Source organism: Pseudophryne corroboree, chromosome 5, assembly GCF_028390025.1.
Source record: "Pseudophryne corroboree isolate aPseCor3 chromosome 5, aPseCor3.hap2, whole genome shotgun sequence".
Lineage (NCBI taxonomy): Eukaryota > Metazoa > Chordata > Amphibia > Anura > Myobatrachidae > Pseudophryne > Pseudophryne corroboree.
In genome coordinates this window covers 187135886-187154692 of record NC_086448.1, presented here as the reverse complement: position 1 = coordinate 187154692, position 18807 = coordinate 187135886, and the positions used below count along the sequence as shown (strand labels likewise).

Here is an 18807-nt window from a genome sequence, read left to right as displayed (position 1 = left end):
CCCACTCTCCTGGATGGAGATCGTGTCTGCTGAGGAAATCTGCTTCCCAGTTGTCCACTCCCGGAATGAAGACAGCTGACAGAGCGCTTACGTGATTATCCGCCCAGCGAAGAATCCTGGTGGCTTCCGCCATCGCCACTATGCTCCTTGTCCCACCTTGGCGGTTTACATGAGCCACGGCTGTGACGTTGTCTAATTGAATCAGAACCGGGAGGCCATAAAGAAGATTCTTCGCTTGTCGTAGGCCGTTGTATATGGCCCTCAACTCCAGTATGTTGATGTGTAGACAAGCCTGCTGGCTTGACCATAGTCCCTGAAAATTTCTTCCCTGTGTGACTGCTCCCCATCCTCGGAGGCTCGCGTCCGTGGTCACCAGAACCCAGTCTTGAATGCCGAACCTGCGACCCTCTAGAAGGTGAGCACTCTGCAGCCACCACAGAAGAGACACCCTGGCCCTGGGGGACAGGCTTATTTTCTGATGAATTTGAAGATGGGACCCGGACAACTTGTCCAGAAGGTCCCACTGAAATGTCCTCGCATGAAACCTGCCGAAGGGGATGGCCTCGTAGGTTGCCACCATTTTTCCCAGTACTCGAGTGCATTGATGGCTGACACTCTTTTCGGTTTTAACAGGTCTATGACCATGTTCTGGAGTTCCTGGGCTTTTTCCATCGGGAGAAAAACCCTCTTTTGTTCCGTATCCAGAATCATGCCTAGGAACGATAGCCGAGTCGTTGGAACCAATTGTGACTTTGGCAGATTGAGAAACCAACCGTGCTGTTGGAGCACTTTCAAGGAGAGCGACACGCTCTCCAGCAGTTTGTCTCTCGATCTCGCCTTTATCAGGAGATGGTCCAAGTATGGGATAATTGTGACTCCCTGCCTGCGCAGGAGCACCATCATCTCTGCCATTACCTTGGTGAAAGTCCTCGGGGCCGTGGAAAGCCCAAACGGCAACGTCTGAAACTGGTAATGACAGTCCTGTACAGCGAATATCAGGTATTCCTGATGAGGAGGGTATATGGGGACATGAAGGTATGCATCCTTTATGTCTAGTGACACCATAAAATCCCCCCCTTCCAGGCTGGATATGACCGCTCGGAGCGATTCCATCTTGAATTTGAACTTTTTTTTAAGTACAGGTTTAGGGATTTCAGATTTAAAATGGGTCTGACCGAACCATCCGGCTTCGGGACCACAAACAGGGTTGAATAATACCCTTTTCCCTGTTGAACCAGGGGAACCTTGACCACCACTTGCTGTTGACACAGCTTTTGAATTGCAGCTAACACCACCTCCCTTTCCGGTGGTGAAGATGGCAAGGCCGACTTGAAAAATCGGCGGGGGGGCACCTCTTCGAATTCCAGCTTGTAGCCCTGGGAAACAATTTCGATTGCCCAAGGATCCACTTCTGAAAGAATACAGATTTGGCTGAAAAGTCGAAGACGTGCCCCCACCGGTGCGGACTCCCTTAGGGGAGCCCCAGCGTCATGCGGTGGATTTTGTAGAAGCCGGGGAGGACTTTTGCTCCTGGGAGCTAGCCAACGCAGGTGTTCTTTTCCCTTTACCCTTACCTCTGGCAAGGAAAGAGGATTGTGGAGTTTTCTTTTGCTGTTGGGGAACAAAAGGTAAAAATGTAGATTTACCCGCGGTAGCTGTGGCAACCAGGTCCGCGAGCCCCTCCCCAACAACACTTCACCTTTGTAAGGTAAAACCTCCATATGTGTTTCTTGGAGTCTGCATCACCCGTCCATTGGCGGGTCCATAGAGCTCGCCTCGCAGAAATAGCCATCGCATTGGCTCTGGAACCCAGCAGCCCAACGTCTCTTTGCGCGTCCCTCATAAATAAGACTGCGTCTTTAATGTGGGCTGTTAATAAAACGGTATCCCTGTCTAGGGTATCAAGGCCCTCTTACAAGGTATCTGTCCATGCTGCAACTGCGCTACATACCCATGCCGATGCTATTGCCGGTCTGAGCAAAACACCTGTATGCGCATAAATAGACTTTAAAGTAGTCTCCTGTCTGCGATCAGCAGGATCCTTGAGGGCTGCCGTGTCCGGAGACGGTAGCGCCACCTTCTTGGACAGGTGCGTTAAAGCCTTGTCCACCCTGGGAGAGGATTCCCAACGCACCCTGTCCTGAGCAGGGAAAGGATATGCCATAAGAATCCTTTTGGGAATCTGCAGTTTTTTATCTGGAGTTTCCCTAGCTTTTTCAAACAACTCGTTCAGCTCATGAGAAGGGGGAAAGATTACCTCAGGTTTCTTCTCCTTATACATGCGCACCCTCGTGTTAGGGACAGAGGGGTCATCTGTGATATGCAAAACCTCTTTCACTGCAATAATCATACACTGAATACCCTTTGCCACCCTTGGGTGCAATCTTGCATCATCATAATCAACACTGGAATCAGAATCCGTGTCGGTATCAGTGTCAGCTATTTGGGATAGGGGACGTTTTTGAGACTCCGACGGGCCCTGTGACCCAGCCCAATCCGTGGATTGACCCCCAGTTTTTTCCCTGGACTCTGCCAGGTCCGGTCTCTTATGTAATGAGGCCACACTTGCATTTAACATATGCCACATGTCCATCCATTCATGAGTCGGCGTTGCCAACGGAGACACACCACTCGCTCCCCCTCCTCCTTGGACGAGCCTTCCGCCTCAGACATGCCGACACGCACGTACCGACACCCCCACACGGGGATATATCTATAAGGGGACAATTCCCCAATAAGGCCCTTTGGAGAGAGAGAGAGAGAGAGAGAGAGAGAGAGAGAGAGAGAGAGAGAGAGAGAGAGAGAGAGAGAGAGAGTATGCCAGCACACAACCAGCGCCTACAGATACTGGAAAATAACCCAGATAGCGCTTTTATCACCAATCAATGTGTAATGCACTCACTGCGCCTTGAAAATGCCCCCACCCCCTCTTTTCCAGCCCTCTGTCACCGAGTTCAGCAGGGGAGAGTCCTGGGAGCCAGCTTCTCTGCAGCGTTCTGTGAAGAAAATGGCGCTGTTAGTGCTGAGGGATCAAGCTCCGCCCCCTCCAGCGGCGGGCTTCGGTCCCACTGTAATTTTCAAAAATATGGCGGGGGATCTCTAAATTTACTGCCCAGCAGCCTAATGCGCCCTGAAATGCCAGTCCGGAGGTTTATTGCTGCCCAGGGCGCCCCCCCTGCGCCCTGCACCCATCAGTGATGTACTGCGTGTGTAGTGTGTGGGAGCAATGGCTTACCTCAATGAAGATCTGAAGTCTTCTGCCGCCTTGAAGTCTTCTTTTGTTCTTATACTCACCCGGCTTCTATCTTCTGGCTCTGCGAGGAGGACGGCGGCGCGGCTCCGGGACGAACGGCGGGATGAGACCAGCGTTCCGACTCCCTCTGGAGCTAATGGTGTCCAGTAGCCTAAGAAGCAGAGCCTATCACTTAAGTAGGTCTGCTTCTCTCTCATTCCCACGAGGCAGGGAGCCTGTTGCCAGCAGTGCTCCCTGAAAATAAAAAAACTAACAAAATTCTTTAATTAGAGAAACTCTGTAGAGCTCCTCTGTAATACACCCTATCTCCTCTGGGCACAAAATCTAACTGAGGTCTGGAGGAGGGGCATAGAGGGAGGAGCCAGTGCACACCCATACTAAAAGTTCTTTATAGTGCCCATGTCTCCTGCGGAGCCCGTCTATACCCCATGGTCCTTACGGAGTCCCCAGCATCCTCTAGGACGTAAAAGAAATTCTGTGTGTAATAGCTGCTCTATCTACATTCGAAATGAAACGTTACGGCTTTCCAGGAAAACACTGTAGCATAGCATTTTGTATGCAAATACAGTCGTAGTCACACACAGAATATAGGCATGCTGCATATCATTTTAATCAGCAGAAGCCGCTTGTGCATCCTATTGCATTAAATTGTGTTTACGGTGCATTTTCATTCAAAAGACGCAAAACAAAGACACTCAGCGCTACAGAGTCACATGGCACTCGCGCGTTATGTGTAACGTGACTTGTAGCGCATGGAGCAAAGATGTAAGAGGACACAACTGTAGAAGACATACCTGCTTCAGACTGGTCCAGCTGCTTCACCAAGTGGTTTAAACGCATAAAACATTGCATAGACTTCTCTGGCGAATACTTTGAAAAATGGTAGTGTTCACTTTGTAAGTAATACTTTTTGAGCATCCAGAAACTTACTGCACACCTCTTTTAAGTTAAGAGTCCTTTCGTTGACTATAGGAAAAGTTGGCTGTGCCAACTGAATATAAGAAAATATCATCTAGAGCAAAGATATGTGCCATTTCCGAGGGCAAAGAGTTTCATAACTGCATTATTAGGTAGTAAATAATATAAAATAATATTTTAGTAACATTACAAAAGCCATGTTCAAGACAATTTAATCTGAAGGAGGAAAACAATTTAAGATTAAAAGTAAAGCAGCAATCCCATGAAAATATTTGTAGGAGACAATTCAAATGCTATGGGTGCCTACCACTTGACATCTACATTAATGGGCGTCCGTGGGAGCAGTACTGTTTTTGCTCCATTTGGACGCAGGGGGGGGGGCATTACTTCTCCCAGCCTACTGAGGTAAGAGAAGAAATGTGTGCAAAGTCCGTTGTTTGGGCAGCCAAATGGCGGTTTTAGTGCTCTAACCACTTCTTTAGAAGGGTTAGCCGCTTTGCAGAGTCAAACTCTATGCTTTTAGGCAAGTCAATACTAATGGGCGCTCAAACGGAAAATCAACTGAATTGCTTCATCATGTGTCTATTCATATATACACCCAGCAGGGGGCAAAACAGAATCGCCACCTTTGTCTTTTTATTTCAAATCACTGTGGCAGGCTATAAGGAGAAGCTTGGTAATTAACTTTTTTCTTTGATTTAAGATTATTTATGAGAGATAATTTTGCAGTTTCATCACAGCATCATGACACATTGGGTGATATTCAATTGTTTGAAAAGTCAGTTGGCTGTCAGTTTTTTCCTAACAGACAGAAAAAAACAGAAAACCAACCGACTTTTCAAACATTTGAATTCCCCCCATTATCTACAGAGCAGAGAAGCTTAAGCATGCCCCTCTGAGCTCAGTCTGCACTGTGATTTCCTCCCAGCTTTGCCACCACAACATGCTGAGAGTTTGTGAAGTAGAAAGACTAAGAAATATACTTAAAAAAGGTACTTGCCACTTAAAGAATAAAAAACCCACTATGGTACATTGCTGCTATAAGCATAGTTCATGCGACAGATCTTTAAACATAAGCCCCAGTAATTGTCTAGTACAGTGTTTCGGAAACACATTTTTCATAGTCCAGGATTTAACAATTAACTGGCACCATCGCAGCCAGCAGATTTTTCATAATACTGTTGCATTCCATACTGCGATGCCTTCACCAGCATCACTACCGCAGAAGATGGGAACCTATGAACACTGGTGGTTGAGTAATGCCACTGTGGGTCTATGGAAACGGGGGAGGGAGTGTCAATTTTACAGTATCCTATAAGCAAGAAAGCAAAGGAGCACATTCTAACAATAGCTTTAAAATATTTTTCTTAAATGTACTCTTCACTTAAGACAATTTGGGGGTCTTTCTGTAAAAAAAAAAAAAAAAATTTTAAAGTGGTTAACACACAGGTTTCCTAACAGTCCAGGTTTTCAGAACATCCATGCTTGAGCACCGATTATTAAATTAAATTGAGTGAAGTTCTAATTAAGTCAACTGTGCTCAATCAAGGATATCCATGAAACATGTTATACCATTTACACACACACACACACATGGAAATCACGGGTGTGAATGCGAAACCAACCTGGACACTCCCTGTAAACAGTCAGTTGCCACCCACAAACGGCCTCTTCCTGTCAATCACCTTGCGTATGCCCGTGCAAATGGATCCTTCGCACAATCCCGTCGCTGACCAGCGAAACCAGTTGTAGCTGTCCGACGCGCGTGTGCACTACGGCTGATAGGCATGCGCTGTTAGGACTGATCGCCCGCTGTGCAAAAACGCACAGCAGCAATCAGATCTGAATGACCACATATGTTACAAGTGCACAAGGCATGCACGACTCATGCACTTAACTTGACTGAGTAAAGACAACAGGGCAGAACTACCTCCTGTGCTAGGGTGATAAAAAAAAATAGGACTGCGAGCCTCAGAATGTGTACATTTTCTGTGATATCTTGTAACATCTTGTATGCGGTATCCCCCTTACAAAAGAGGAAGGATCTTTTTTAAGAATGAGCAATAAACATCTTGCCTCCAGACAACTGCCTTCATCTTGCGACCATAAGGAATTCAACAAATGCAATCCCGTTCTCAATCTGTCCTGGAGTGAGCCCAGCGTCTCCAAGCTCCACCCACTGCTAGCCCGATGCAGAGCCTGGTCAATTCCCTATTGGCCAAGGTCGTCCTATGAGACCCCAAAACTAATGTGATCGCCTGGCACGGGCGCATCCGGTCACAACTGGTTTAATCATATGTGTGCAACCTTGAATGCAAGAGGGCTACGAGGACAGTTTGGGAAACATTGTTATAAGAGGTCCAATAATCTTTTGCAGGTTAAATGAGTAAACAAAACCAAAAGCAATTCCAAAAATCAAAGGGGGCGATTCAATTGCTTTACACCGCAGCTACCAATATGGGGTTCAAAAGGAAGCAATTCAATTGTTGCTCCATTTAGACACCTGTTAGCCGAGGTGGGTGACATTTCATCGAGCAGCCTCGTGAAGGGCGAAAAGTAGTGTGTTCAAACTCCGTGGTTTAGGCGCCCCACCCAGAACATTACACGGGATTAGCCTCTATTCGCGGCTAAACCAAATCTATTTGGGTGTGTATAAAGCAATGAGCGCCCGATCTGAGCAACCATTAAATTGCTCTGATGGGCAGCCAAAAACAACATTTAAAATCGCCCTGCAAAAATGTTATACCACTTCACAATGTGAATAGCTGCAAGATAAAAAGAAATACTAAATACAGTAGCTGTACAACAATTACACAGGCTGGTACACATGCCACCACTTTATTATAGACTCATTAGCAGAAAAGTCAGCAAAGCATTACAAGTAATATGTACCAACACACAACATTAGACTATCCAAATTCGGAAACAGCTTCCACTAGAGAGTACTGCTGGATTGTAGAAAAGCTAAATATAAACCAATGTAATGTGCATGGATCAAGTTAGTAAATAATGGAGGTGAAAGCAGTCAGGCAGGTCTGAAAGGGAGTTACTGGCATGGAAATCATGCATATATCAAAGAGCCTGAACTCGGGTGCTCTGTTGTCCTAGAGTGGAAATGCACCTGTTAGGCCACAAGCAAACCATATATGTAGGAACCAGTATTATGTGGCCAATACATATAAGGTGGATTGCATAAGAGAATTAAGAAGCACTCAGTGAAACCTTACACAACTAGATGACATATACAGAGCTGTGGCAGTAATAAATAAAGCAAGTAATGGTAAATATTTTTATATAAACACAAGCAGAATACATTCCATGTTATGTTTATGTATCCAAACAGATAAAAATAAAAATACACTGCTTGATATCATTAATTGCTGTCGTAAAATACATGAGAGATTTCGACAGCAAAACCAGCCCTACTATGCAACACTTAGGGGTATATTCAGAAGACGTCGAAAGCTGCCGTCTGTCGAAAAGACGCCAGTTTTCGGCTTTTTTAGGTCGGAAGGGGTTCTGACCTATTCGACTTGTCGAAAAGCACGTGGATCGGCGGAATAGCTGCCGATCCACGTGCTTTTGTCGAAAACCTTTTCGACCATCTCACTTCGACTTTAAAAAAAGTGCGATATGCACTATGTTCTTACGATTTTGACTATATAGTCAAAATCGTAATACTCTTATATACAACTGCAATCACTAAAATGACTTTGTGAATGGAGTGAATAGACTGGCCTGAGCACATCCACATGACAGGGCAAAAATCCCACTTTAATGTTGCTACTGTACCTAACCGAACGGCCTTAGAAGCAATAACTCTCTTCACAACAGATTGGGCACTACTTTCTTAGAAAGAGAGCGGCTCTTTACACCAACAGAATAATTCTGGTTATAGTATCCATTGTACAACATGTAATGCCATCTTATAACTTAGACATATCTATTCAATAGGCCAAATGTAAATGTTAACATTAAATGGTGGGACTATGGAGAACATTAGTGTGTAATACAGTGGTTCCCAAACTTTTTTGAATCACGGCACACTACAGCATCAGAATTTTTCTCATAGCACCCGAGGACCAAGTTTCTTACTGAGAAATTTAGGGTAAAAAAAAAAATAAGAATTTACTTACCGATAATTCTATTTCTCGGAGTCCGTAGTGGATGCTGGGGTTCCTGAAAGGACCATGGGGAATAGCGGCTCCGCAGGAGACAGGGCACAAAAAAGTAAAGCTTTTACCAGATCAGGTGGTGTGCACTGGCTCCTCCCCCTATGACCCTCCTCCAGACTCCAGTTAGGTACTGTGCCCGGACGAGCGTACACAATAAGGGAGGCAATTTGAATCCCGGGTAAGACTCATACCAGCCACACCAATCACACCGTACAACTTGTGATCTAAACCCAGTTAACAGTATGATAACAGAAAGAGCCTCTTAAAGATGGCTCCTTAACAATATAACCCGAATTTGTTAACAATAACTATGTACAGTATTGCAGATAATCCGCACTTGGGATGGGCGCCCAGCATCCACTACGGACTCCGAGAAATAGAATTATCGGTAAGTAAATTCTTATTTTCTCTATCGTCCTAAGTGGATGCTGGGGTTCCTGAAAGGACCATGGGGATTATACCAAAGCTCCCAAACGGGCGGGAGAGTGCGGATGACTCTGCAGCACCGAATGAGAGAATTCCAAGTCCTCTTTTGCCAGGGTATCAAATTTGTAGAATTTTACAAACGTGTTTTCCCCCGACCACGTAGCTGCTCGGCAGAATTGTAATGCCGAGACCCCTCGGGCAGCCGCCCAAGATGAGCCCACCTTCCTTGTGGAATGGGCCTTAACAGATTTAGGCTGTGGCAGGCCTGCCACAGAATGAGCAAGTTGAATTGTGTTACAAATCCAACGAGCAATCGTCTGCTTAGAAGCAGGGGCACCCAACTTGTTGGGTGCATATAGTATCAACAGCGAGTCAGATTTTCTGACTTCAGCCGTCCTTGAAATGTATATTTTTAAGGCTCTGACAACGTCCAACAACTTGGAGTCCTCCAAGTCGCCAGTGGCCGCAGGCACCACAATAGGTTGGTTCAGGTGAAACGCTGATACCACCTTAGGGAGAAAATGCGGACGAGTCCTCAGTTCTGCCCTATCCGAATGGAAGATTAGATAAGGGCTTTTATAAGATAAAGCCGCCAATTCAGATACTCTCCTGGCGGAAGCCAGGGCCAGTAACATAGTCACTTTCCATGTGAGATATTTAAAATCCACCTTTTTCAATGGTTCAAACCAATGGGATTTGAGGAAATCTAAAACTACATTTAGATCCCACGGTGCCACCGGAGGCACCACAGGAGGCTGTATATGCAGTACTCCTTTAACAAAAGTCTGTACCTCAGGAACTGAGGCCAATTCTTTTTGGAAGAATATTGACAGGGCCGAAATTTGAACCTTAATAGATCTCAATTTGAGACCCCTAGACAATCCTGATTGTAGGAAATGTAGGAAACGACCCAGTTGAAATTCCTCCGTCGGAACACTCCGATCCTCGCACCACGCGACATATTTTCGCCAAATGCGGTGATAATGTTTCGCGGTGACTTCCTTCCTTGCCTTAATCAAGGTAGGAATGACTTCTTCTGGAATGCCTTTCCCTTTTAGGATCTGGCGTTCAACCGCCATGCCGTCAAACGCAGCCGCGGTAAGTCTTGAAAGAGACAGGGACCCTGTTGTAGCAGGTCCCTTCTCAGAAGTAGAGGGCACGGGTCGTCCGTGACCAACTCTTGAAGTTCCGGGTACCAAGTCCTTCTTGGCCAATCCGGAGCCACTAGTATTTCTTACTCCTCCTCACCGTATAATCTTCAATACCTTTGGTATGAGAGGCAGAGGAGGAAACACATATACTGATTTGTACACCCAAGGTGTTACCAGTGCGTCCACAGCTATTGCCTGTGGATCTCTTGACCTGGCGCAATACTTGTCCAGTTTCTTGTTGAGGCGAGACGCCATCATGTCTACCATTGGTCTTTCCCAACAGTTTATTAGCATGTGGAAGACTTCTGGATGAAGACCCCCCTCTCCCGGGTGTATATCGTGTCTGCTGAGGAAGTCTGCTTCCCAGTTGTCCACGCCCGGGAAGAACACTGCTGACAGTGCTATTACGTGATTCTCCGCCCAGCGAAGAATCTTGGCAGCTTCTGCCATTGCACTCCTGCTTCTTGTGCCGCCCTGTCTGTTTACATGGGCGACCGCTGTGATGTTGTCCGACTGAATCAACACCGGTTTTCCTTGCAGGAGTGGTTCCGCCTGGCTTAGAGCATTTTAGATTGCTCTTAGTACCAGAATGTTTATGTGAATAGACTTTTCCAGGTTCGTCCATACCCCCTGGAAGTTTCTTCCTTGTGTGACTGCTCCCCAACCTCTCAGGCTGGCGTCCGTGGTCACCAGGATCAAATCCTGTATGCCGAATCTGCGGCCCTCCAATAGATGAGCCTTTTGCAACCACCACAGAAGATATACCCTTGTCCTTGGCGACAGGGTTATTCGCAGGTGCATCTGAGGATGCGACCCTGACCATTTGTCCAACAGATCCCTTTGGAAAATTCTTGCATGGAATCTGCCGAATGGAATTGCTTCGTAAAAAGCCACCATTTTTCCCAGGACTCTTGTGCATTGATGTACAGACACCTTTCCTGGTTTTAGGAGGTTCCTGACAGGTCGGATAACTCCTTGGCTTTTTCCTCGGGAAGAAAAACCTTTTTCTGAACCGTGTCCAGAATCATCCCTAGGAACAGCAGACGTATCGTCGGAAAACAGCTGCGATTCTTGGAATATTTAGAATCCAGTCGTGCCGTCGAAGAACTACTTTAGATAGTGCTCTTCCGACCTCCAACTGTTCTCTGGAACTTGCCCTTTTTAGGTCGTGCAAGTAAGGGATAATTTAGATGCCTTTTTTCTTTGAAGAAACATCTTTTCGGCCATTACCTTGGTAAAAAGGCCCGGGGTGCCGTGGATAATTCAAACGGCATCGTCTGAAACTGATATTGACAGTTCTGTACCACGAACCAGAGGTACCCTTGATGAGAAGGACAAATTTTGGACATGGAGGTAATCCTTGATGTCCAGGGACACCATATAGTCCCCTTTTTTCCGGTTCGCTATCACTGCTCTGAGTGACTTTATCTCGATTTGAACCTTTTATGTAAGTGTTCAAAACATTTTAGATTTAGACTATGTGTCACCAAGCCGTCTGGCTTCAGTACCACAATATAGTGTGGAAAAATAATACCCTTTTCCTTGTCGTAGGAGGGGTACTTTGATTATCACCTGCTGGATATACAGCTTGTGAATTGTTTCCAATGCTGCCTCCCTGTCGGAGGGAGCCGTTGGTAAAGCAGACTTCAGGAACCTGCGAGGAGAAGATGTCTCGACTCTCCAATCTTTACCCCTGGGATAATACTCGTACGATCTAGGGGTCAACTTGCGAGTGATCCCACTGCGCCCTGAGACTCTTGAGACTACCCCCCCACCTTGAGTCCGCTTGCACGGCCCCAGCGTCATGCTGAGGACTTGGCAGACGCGGTGGAGGGCTTCTTTTCCTGGGAAAGGGCTGCCTGCTGCAGTCTACTTCCCTTACCTCTATGTCTGGGCAGATATGACTGGCCTTTTGCCTGCATGCCCTCATGGGAAAGGAAAGATTGAGGCTGAAAAGACGGTGTCTTTTTTAGCTGAGATGTAACTTGGGGTAAAAAAGGTTGGATTTCCCAGCTGTTGCTGTGGTCCCCAGGTCCGATGGACCGACCCCCAAATAACTCCTTCCCTTTATACAGCAATACTTCCATCTGCCGTATGGGATCTGTATCACCTGACCACTGTCGTGTCCCTGACATCTTCTGGGAGATATGGACAACGCACTTATCTTGATGCCAGAGAGCAAATATCCCTCTGTGCATCTCACATACATATATATAGAATGCATCCTATTAAATGCTCTACATGAATAAAATATTTTCAGTCAGGGAATCCGACCAAGCCAACCCAGCACTGCATCTCCAGGCTGATGGCGATCGCTGGTCGCAGTATAACCACCGTATGTGTGTATATACTTTTTAGGATATTTTTCCAGCTTCCTATCAGCTGGCTCCTTGAGGGCGGCCGTATCTGGAGACGGTAACGCCACTTGATAAGCGTGTGAGCGCCTTATCACCCTAAGGGGTGTTTCCCAACGTACCCTAATTTCTGTCGGGAAAGGGTATAACGCCAATATTTGCTATCGGGGTAACCCTACGCATCATCACACACTTCATTTTATTTTATCTGATTCAGGAAAAACTACAGGTAGTTTTTTCACTCCCACATAATACCCTTTCTTGTGGTACTTGTAGTATCAGAAACACGTAACACCTCCTTCATTGCCCTTAACGTGTGGCCCTAATGAGAAATACGTTTGTTTATTCACCGTCGACACTGTATTCAGTGTCCGTGTCTGTGTCTGTGTCGACCGACTGAGGTAAATGGGCGTTTTTAAAACCCCTGACGGTGTTTCTGAGACGCCTGGACCGGTCCTAATAGATTGTCGGCCGTCTCATGTCGTCAACCGACCTTGCAGCGTGTTGACATTCTCACGTAATTCTCTAAATAAGCCATCCATTCCGGTGTCGACTCCCTAGAGAGTGACATCACCATTACAGGCAATTTCTCCGCCTCCTCACCAACATCGTCCTCATACATGTCGACACACACGTACCGACACACAGCACACACACCGGGAATGCTCTGACAGAGGACAGGACCCACTAGCCCTTTGGGGAGACAGAGGGAGAGTCTGCCAGCACACACCAAAAACGCTATAATTATATAGGGACAACCTTATATAAGTGTTTCTCCCTTATAGCATCTTTTATATATATACAATATCGCCAAAATCAGTGCCCCCCCTCTCTGTTTTAACCCTGTTTCTGTAGTGCAGTGCAGGGGAGAGCCTGGGAGCCTTCTCTCCAGCTTTTCTGTGAGAGAAAATGGCGCTGTGTGCTGAGGAGATAGGCCCCGCCCCTTTTTCGGCGGGCTCGTCTCCCGCTATTTTTGAAGTTAGGCAGGGGTTAAATATCTCCATATAGCCTCTGTGGGCTATATGTGAGGTATTTTTTGCCTCTAATAAGGTTTTTATTTGCCTCTCAGAGCGCCCCCCCCAGCGCTCTGCACCCTCAGTGACTGTTGTGTGAAGTGTGCTGAGAGGAAAATGGCGCACAGCTGCAGTGCTGTGCGCTACCTTTATGAAGACTCAGGAGTCTTCAGCCGCCGATTTTGGACCTCTTCTCTCTTCAGCGTCTGCAAGGGGGCCGGCGGCGCGGCTCCGGTGACCATCCAGGCTGTACCTGTGATCGTCCCTCTGGAGCTAGTGTCCAGTAGCCAAGCAGCAAATCCACTCTGCACGCAGGTGAGTTCACTACTTCTCCCCTAAGTCCCTCGTTGCAGTGATCCTGTTGCCAGCAGGACTCACTGTAAAGTAAAAAACCTAAGCTAAACTTTCTCTAAGCAGCTCTTTAGGAGAGCCACCTAGATTGCACCCTTCTCGTTCGGGCACAAAATCTAACTGGAGTCTGGAGGAGGGTCATAGGGGGAGGAGCCAGTGCACACCACCTGATCTGGTAAAAGCTTTACTTTTTTGTGCCCTGTCTCCTGCGGAGCCGCTATTCCCCATGGTCCTTTCAGGAACCCCAGCATCCACTTAGGACGATAGAGAAATAAAAATTAAGTAAATTATGTTTATATGTCATCCTTATGGTGCACAGACACTTGGGGACCGGGTTGAGAAATCAGATGAAAATTGGCAAATCGCAGGTGTTTTACCTCAGATTCCGATCCGCGGTCCCGTGCTCATCGGATCGGAGTCACAGATCGTAAGGGCTGCACTGTACATTTGTCGGATCCCAAAGCCTTGGCTGGGATAGCATACGATACATTGTATGCAAAAGGACCGCTTACAATGTATTGTATACGATCCGGCAGCCTGGGAAGCTCAAGTGAATCCTATGCGACTTCTCCCCTTGGAGAAGGTGCATAAGTATATGGGGACCTTTAGGTTCAAATATGTGGTGAGGGATAAGATTTGCTTCTGCTTGTCCACATATTTTATGATTGGCAGCCATAAGCACTAGTTTTGCGTATTACTGTACATTGACAAATAGTTTGAAGTGGTTCTGGTTCACCAACCTGAGGAACCCCTGCAAGTGTCAAGCCGCACAGTTTGAGAACCACTGGTGTAATATATATTAGACAAACAGTATGTGCAATAGATGTAATATTTATATACGAGTACACACACTGACAGTTTCAGACAGATATTTTACACACACAAGAAACAAACGGGTAGAGTATGAGCAGTGACAGATGGATCATGTAAGGATGGATGTATGGATATTATATGAACACAAGGAATACCAGGGTGCAAAATAATTACCAATGTAATGTGCATGGATTGAGTCAGTAAATAATGAAGGAGCATATGAATGATGTTTGTATGTCCAATATGTGGCAAACAGCCGATACATATATGTACAAACACTTAAAGCATACGTATACAGCGCATGATAGGCACACGCTTTATATATGTACTGTACATACAGATGTATGTGACAATGACATGTGTGTATAGTATGTGACAGGCAAATGACATATACACAAACAGTTTTTGATAGGCAGATTATACAGAAATGTACACATAGTACATAGTAGGACAGGCAGACGACACACGTACACACATCAGTATTGCATGTGACAGGCATATAAAACATATGTACAGATGCACATACATATATCACATTTATGGTCAGTACGTGACAGGCAGATGACACATATGTACACACACAACCAGAATTTGACAAGCACATAAATAGCACACGTATGGACTGTATGCAACACTAAATACATACATTTGGACAGTACTACATCTGACAGGATAGATAGATAGATAGATAGATAGATAGATAGATAGATAGATAGAACGTATGAGGTCAGTACGTGACAGGCGGACGAAACATATATGTAGACACACATGTGGCCAGTACGTGACAGGCGGGTGACACACATGGACACACAGGTGAGCAGCAGTGCAGAAGGCGGGACAGCAGGGTGACAGTGCACGCTGAGTGCAGGGCCCAGGGTGACAGTACGATACACAGCGGGTAACCGGGGCCGCCCCTCTCTCACCTGCTCCCGCAGCTTGAGGAACACCATGGTGCGCAGAGCGGTGACGGGGGTCAGGATTCCTCCTCCTCCGCCCCCTGCATGCAGCTCCTCCAGGCTCCGGGGAGGGTGAGGGCGGCCTGTGCCCGCGGGGTGAGCGGTGGGGTGGGGGGGCAGTGCGCACTCCGCCTCCTGCTCGCTGTACCGTTTCCTTCCTCACACAGCGCACAGCCACGGCCGCCGCCGCCAAACCCTAGTCCGCCAGGGCGCTGATTGGCCGCCGCTCGTCCTACGTCACTGAGACGGAGCAAGGTGGGAGGTGGGTGAGAGGCGCCTGACTATCCCGCCTCCGGCCGGCAGTGCGGGCGCCGTGGTACGCGGGTATTTTATTATTAGTCTCCCGGCCGGCGGCGGCCGCTGTGCTATGCGTGGTTACACCGACTCATACACGCACATCCCGGTAACGGAAAGTAGAAACAGGAAGAAGAGGTTAAGCGGGACTGGGCGGGGCTTGTGCGGCACACGGCCACCAACGTCACTGTAACGCGTCACATCCCCGCCTCCAGGCCGCAGCGGAGGGGCGGGGCGTGAGAGCTGATCACAGGTACCGCCTGTCAGTCATGTGACACGCACCTGTATGCAAATATCGCATCTGGCCCCTCCCTGGTCTGCACCCGAGTTGCCCGTGTTTCCTGGCAGGAAGTAAGCTCAGCGGCGACACTTGGGGGAGAGCAAACGCCGCCGGCTTCTCTCTGCGGTAATGGCGCACTGACAGCAGGCAGGGGCTGGCTGGCAACTTTCAGCGATGTTCCTAGGGCTTTTCCATCACCTGAAACTGTTCTCATTATACACCGGTTTCCTGATCAATTTGAGACTTCCCTTAGGGCTGCTCTCACAGATGAGGCATATGTGTTACACGGGCTTTGGGCTAGCTTAATTGTAACCAGGTAAGATTGCTTCTAATCTGCAACCAGCCAAAAGGCAGGTACACCCTACCTAATGTTTAAATGCCGGCAGTGAACAACTATAGCGTTGACTGCAGGGACGTGCAGTCAGGGGAGGCAGTGCCTCCCCTGTCATAATGATTAAAATAATAAAAAAAAATATTTATAACAGAGTCTGTTATAAATATTTTTTTTCATTATTTTAATAATTCCCCTGCCCCCCGTGGCTGCTTGTGAGGGTGGGCGGCAGCGGGAGAGGTGCCTCCCGCTGCTAACATTAAAACTCCGGGCAGCGGGGGGCGGGCAGGGGGCGGGGCGCAGCAAAGCAATGGGCTGTGTAAGCCCATTGAAAATGAATGGGGAAGCGGCACCTATATTGGTGCCGCAATGACAGGGGCGTGCGATGAATGCACGCCCCTGTCAGTGCCCCAGATGTGATTGGCCCAGCGGATCCAGTGCTGGATCCGCTGTCCAATCACCCCTTCCCGGCTGCAGCAGGCGCCGTGGCCTGTGTGGGCGCCCGCTGCTGCCAGCGCCGCTACTATGGGAGAGACGTCATGAGTCATGACGTCTCTCCCATAGTACAGAAGAGACGAGGCGGCGGACGGACGGAGGACAGCGCTGCAGGAGCGGTAAGTATGTGTGTGTGTGTGTGTTTTTTTTTTTTTTTAAATGTGTTTGTGTTTGGGGGCAGCAACAGGGGCACCGCAACTGGGGGGCACAGCAACAGGGGCACCACAACTGGGGGGCACAGCAACAGGGGCACCACAACTGGGAGTCACAGCAACAGGTGCACCACAACTGGGGGGCACAGCAACAAGGGCACCACAACTGGGGGGCACAGCAACAGGGGCACCACAACTGGGGGGCACAGCAACAGGGGCACCACAACTGGGGGGCACAGCAACAGGGGCACCACAACTGAGGGGCACAGCAACAGGGGCACCGCAACTGGGGGGCACAGCAACAGGGGCACCACAACTGGGGGGCACAGCAAAACCGCAACTGGGGGACACAGCAACAGGGGCACCACAACTGGGGGGCACCGCAACTGGGGGGCACAGCAAAACCGCAACTGGGGGGCACAGCAACAGGGGCACCACAACTGGGGGCCACAGCAACAGGGGCACCACAACTGGGAGTCACAGCAACAGGGGCACCACAACTGGGGGGCACAGCAACAGGGGCACCACAACTGGGGGGCACAGCAACAGGGGCACCACAACTGGGGGGCACAGCAACAGGGGCACCGCAACTGAGGGGCACAGCAACAGGGGCACCGCAACTGGGGGGCACAGCAACAGGGGCACCACAACTGGGGGGCACAGCAAAACCGCAACTGGGGGACACAGCAACAGGGGCACCACAACTGGGGGGCACAGCAACAGGGGCACCGCAACTGGGGGGCACAGCAAAACCGCAACTGGGGGGCACAGCAACAGGGGCACCACAACTGGGGGGCACAGCAACAGGGGCACCGCAACTGGGGGGCACAGCAAAACCGCAACTGGGGGGCACAGCAACAGGGGCACCGCAACTGGGGGGCACAGCAAAACCGCAACTGGGGGGCACAGCAACAGGGGCACAGCAACAGGGGCACCGCAACTGGGGGGCACAGCAACAGGGGGGGCACAGCAACAGGGGCACCGCAACTGGAGGGCACAGCAAAACCGCAACTGGGGGGCACAGCAACAGGGGCACCGCAACTGGGGGGCACAGCAACAGGGGCACAGCAACTGGGGGGGCACAACTACAAGGGGCACAGCAACTGGGGGCACAATTACAGGGGTCACAACTACTGGGGGCACAGCTATTGGGGTCAAAGCTACAAGGGGCACAGCGACTGGGGTCACAACTACTGGGGGCACAGCGACTGGGGGCACTGCTACAAGGGGCACAGCTACAGGGGTCACAACTACTGGGGGCACAGCCACAAGGGGCAAAGCTACAGGGGGCATAACTACAGGGGTCACAACTACTCGGGGCACTGCTACAGGGGGCAAAGCTACTAGGGGTACAGCTACTAGGCTCACAACTATTGGGGGAGCCTGCTCCATCCTCCCAGTTAGCAGCAGCACTCTCCTCTGTCTGTGCTAACGTCTTCCCGCGTCAGCGAGTGCATAATATTCATTCATTTCTCTCTCTCTCTCTCTCTCTCTCTCTCTCTCTCTCTCTCTCTCTCTCTCTCCTACTGTGGATTACTTCGTTTGTAAGTATAATTTTCATTTCTCTGACGTCCTAAGTGGATGCTGGGGACTCCGTCAGGACCATGGGGAATAGCGGCTCCGCAGGAGACAGGGCACAAAAATAAAGCTTTAGGATCAGGTGGTGTGCACTGGCTCCTCCCCCTATGACCCTCCTCCAAGCCTCAGTTAGGTTTTTGTGCCCGTCCGAGCAGGGTGCAATCTAGGTGGCTCTCTTAAGGAGCTGCTTAGAAAAAGTTTTTAGGTTTTTTATGTTCAGTGAGTCCTGCTGGCAACAGGCTCACTGCATCGAGGGACTTAGGGGAG

The 18807-nt window shown here is 48.7% G+C and overlaps 1 protein-coding gene across 1 annotated transcript in view; it reads right to left on the bottom strand.

Moving 5' to 3' along the window:
- ANKRD28 (ankyrin repeat domain 28) overlaps positions 1–15863 on the bottom strand; it is a 497286-nt gene extending 481423 nt beyond the window's left edge. Inside the window, exon 1 of the mRNA XM_063921942.1 lies at positions 15378–15863. Coding sequence (XP_063778012.1) covers positions 15378–15404 — 27 coding nt within the window. The 5' untranslated portion in view covers positions 15405–15863. The remainder of the gene's footprint in view (positions 1–15377) is intronic.
- Between the last annotated feature and the right edge of the window lie 2944 nt (positions 15864–18807).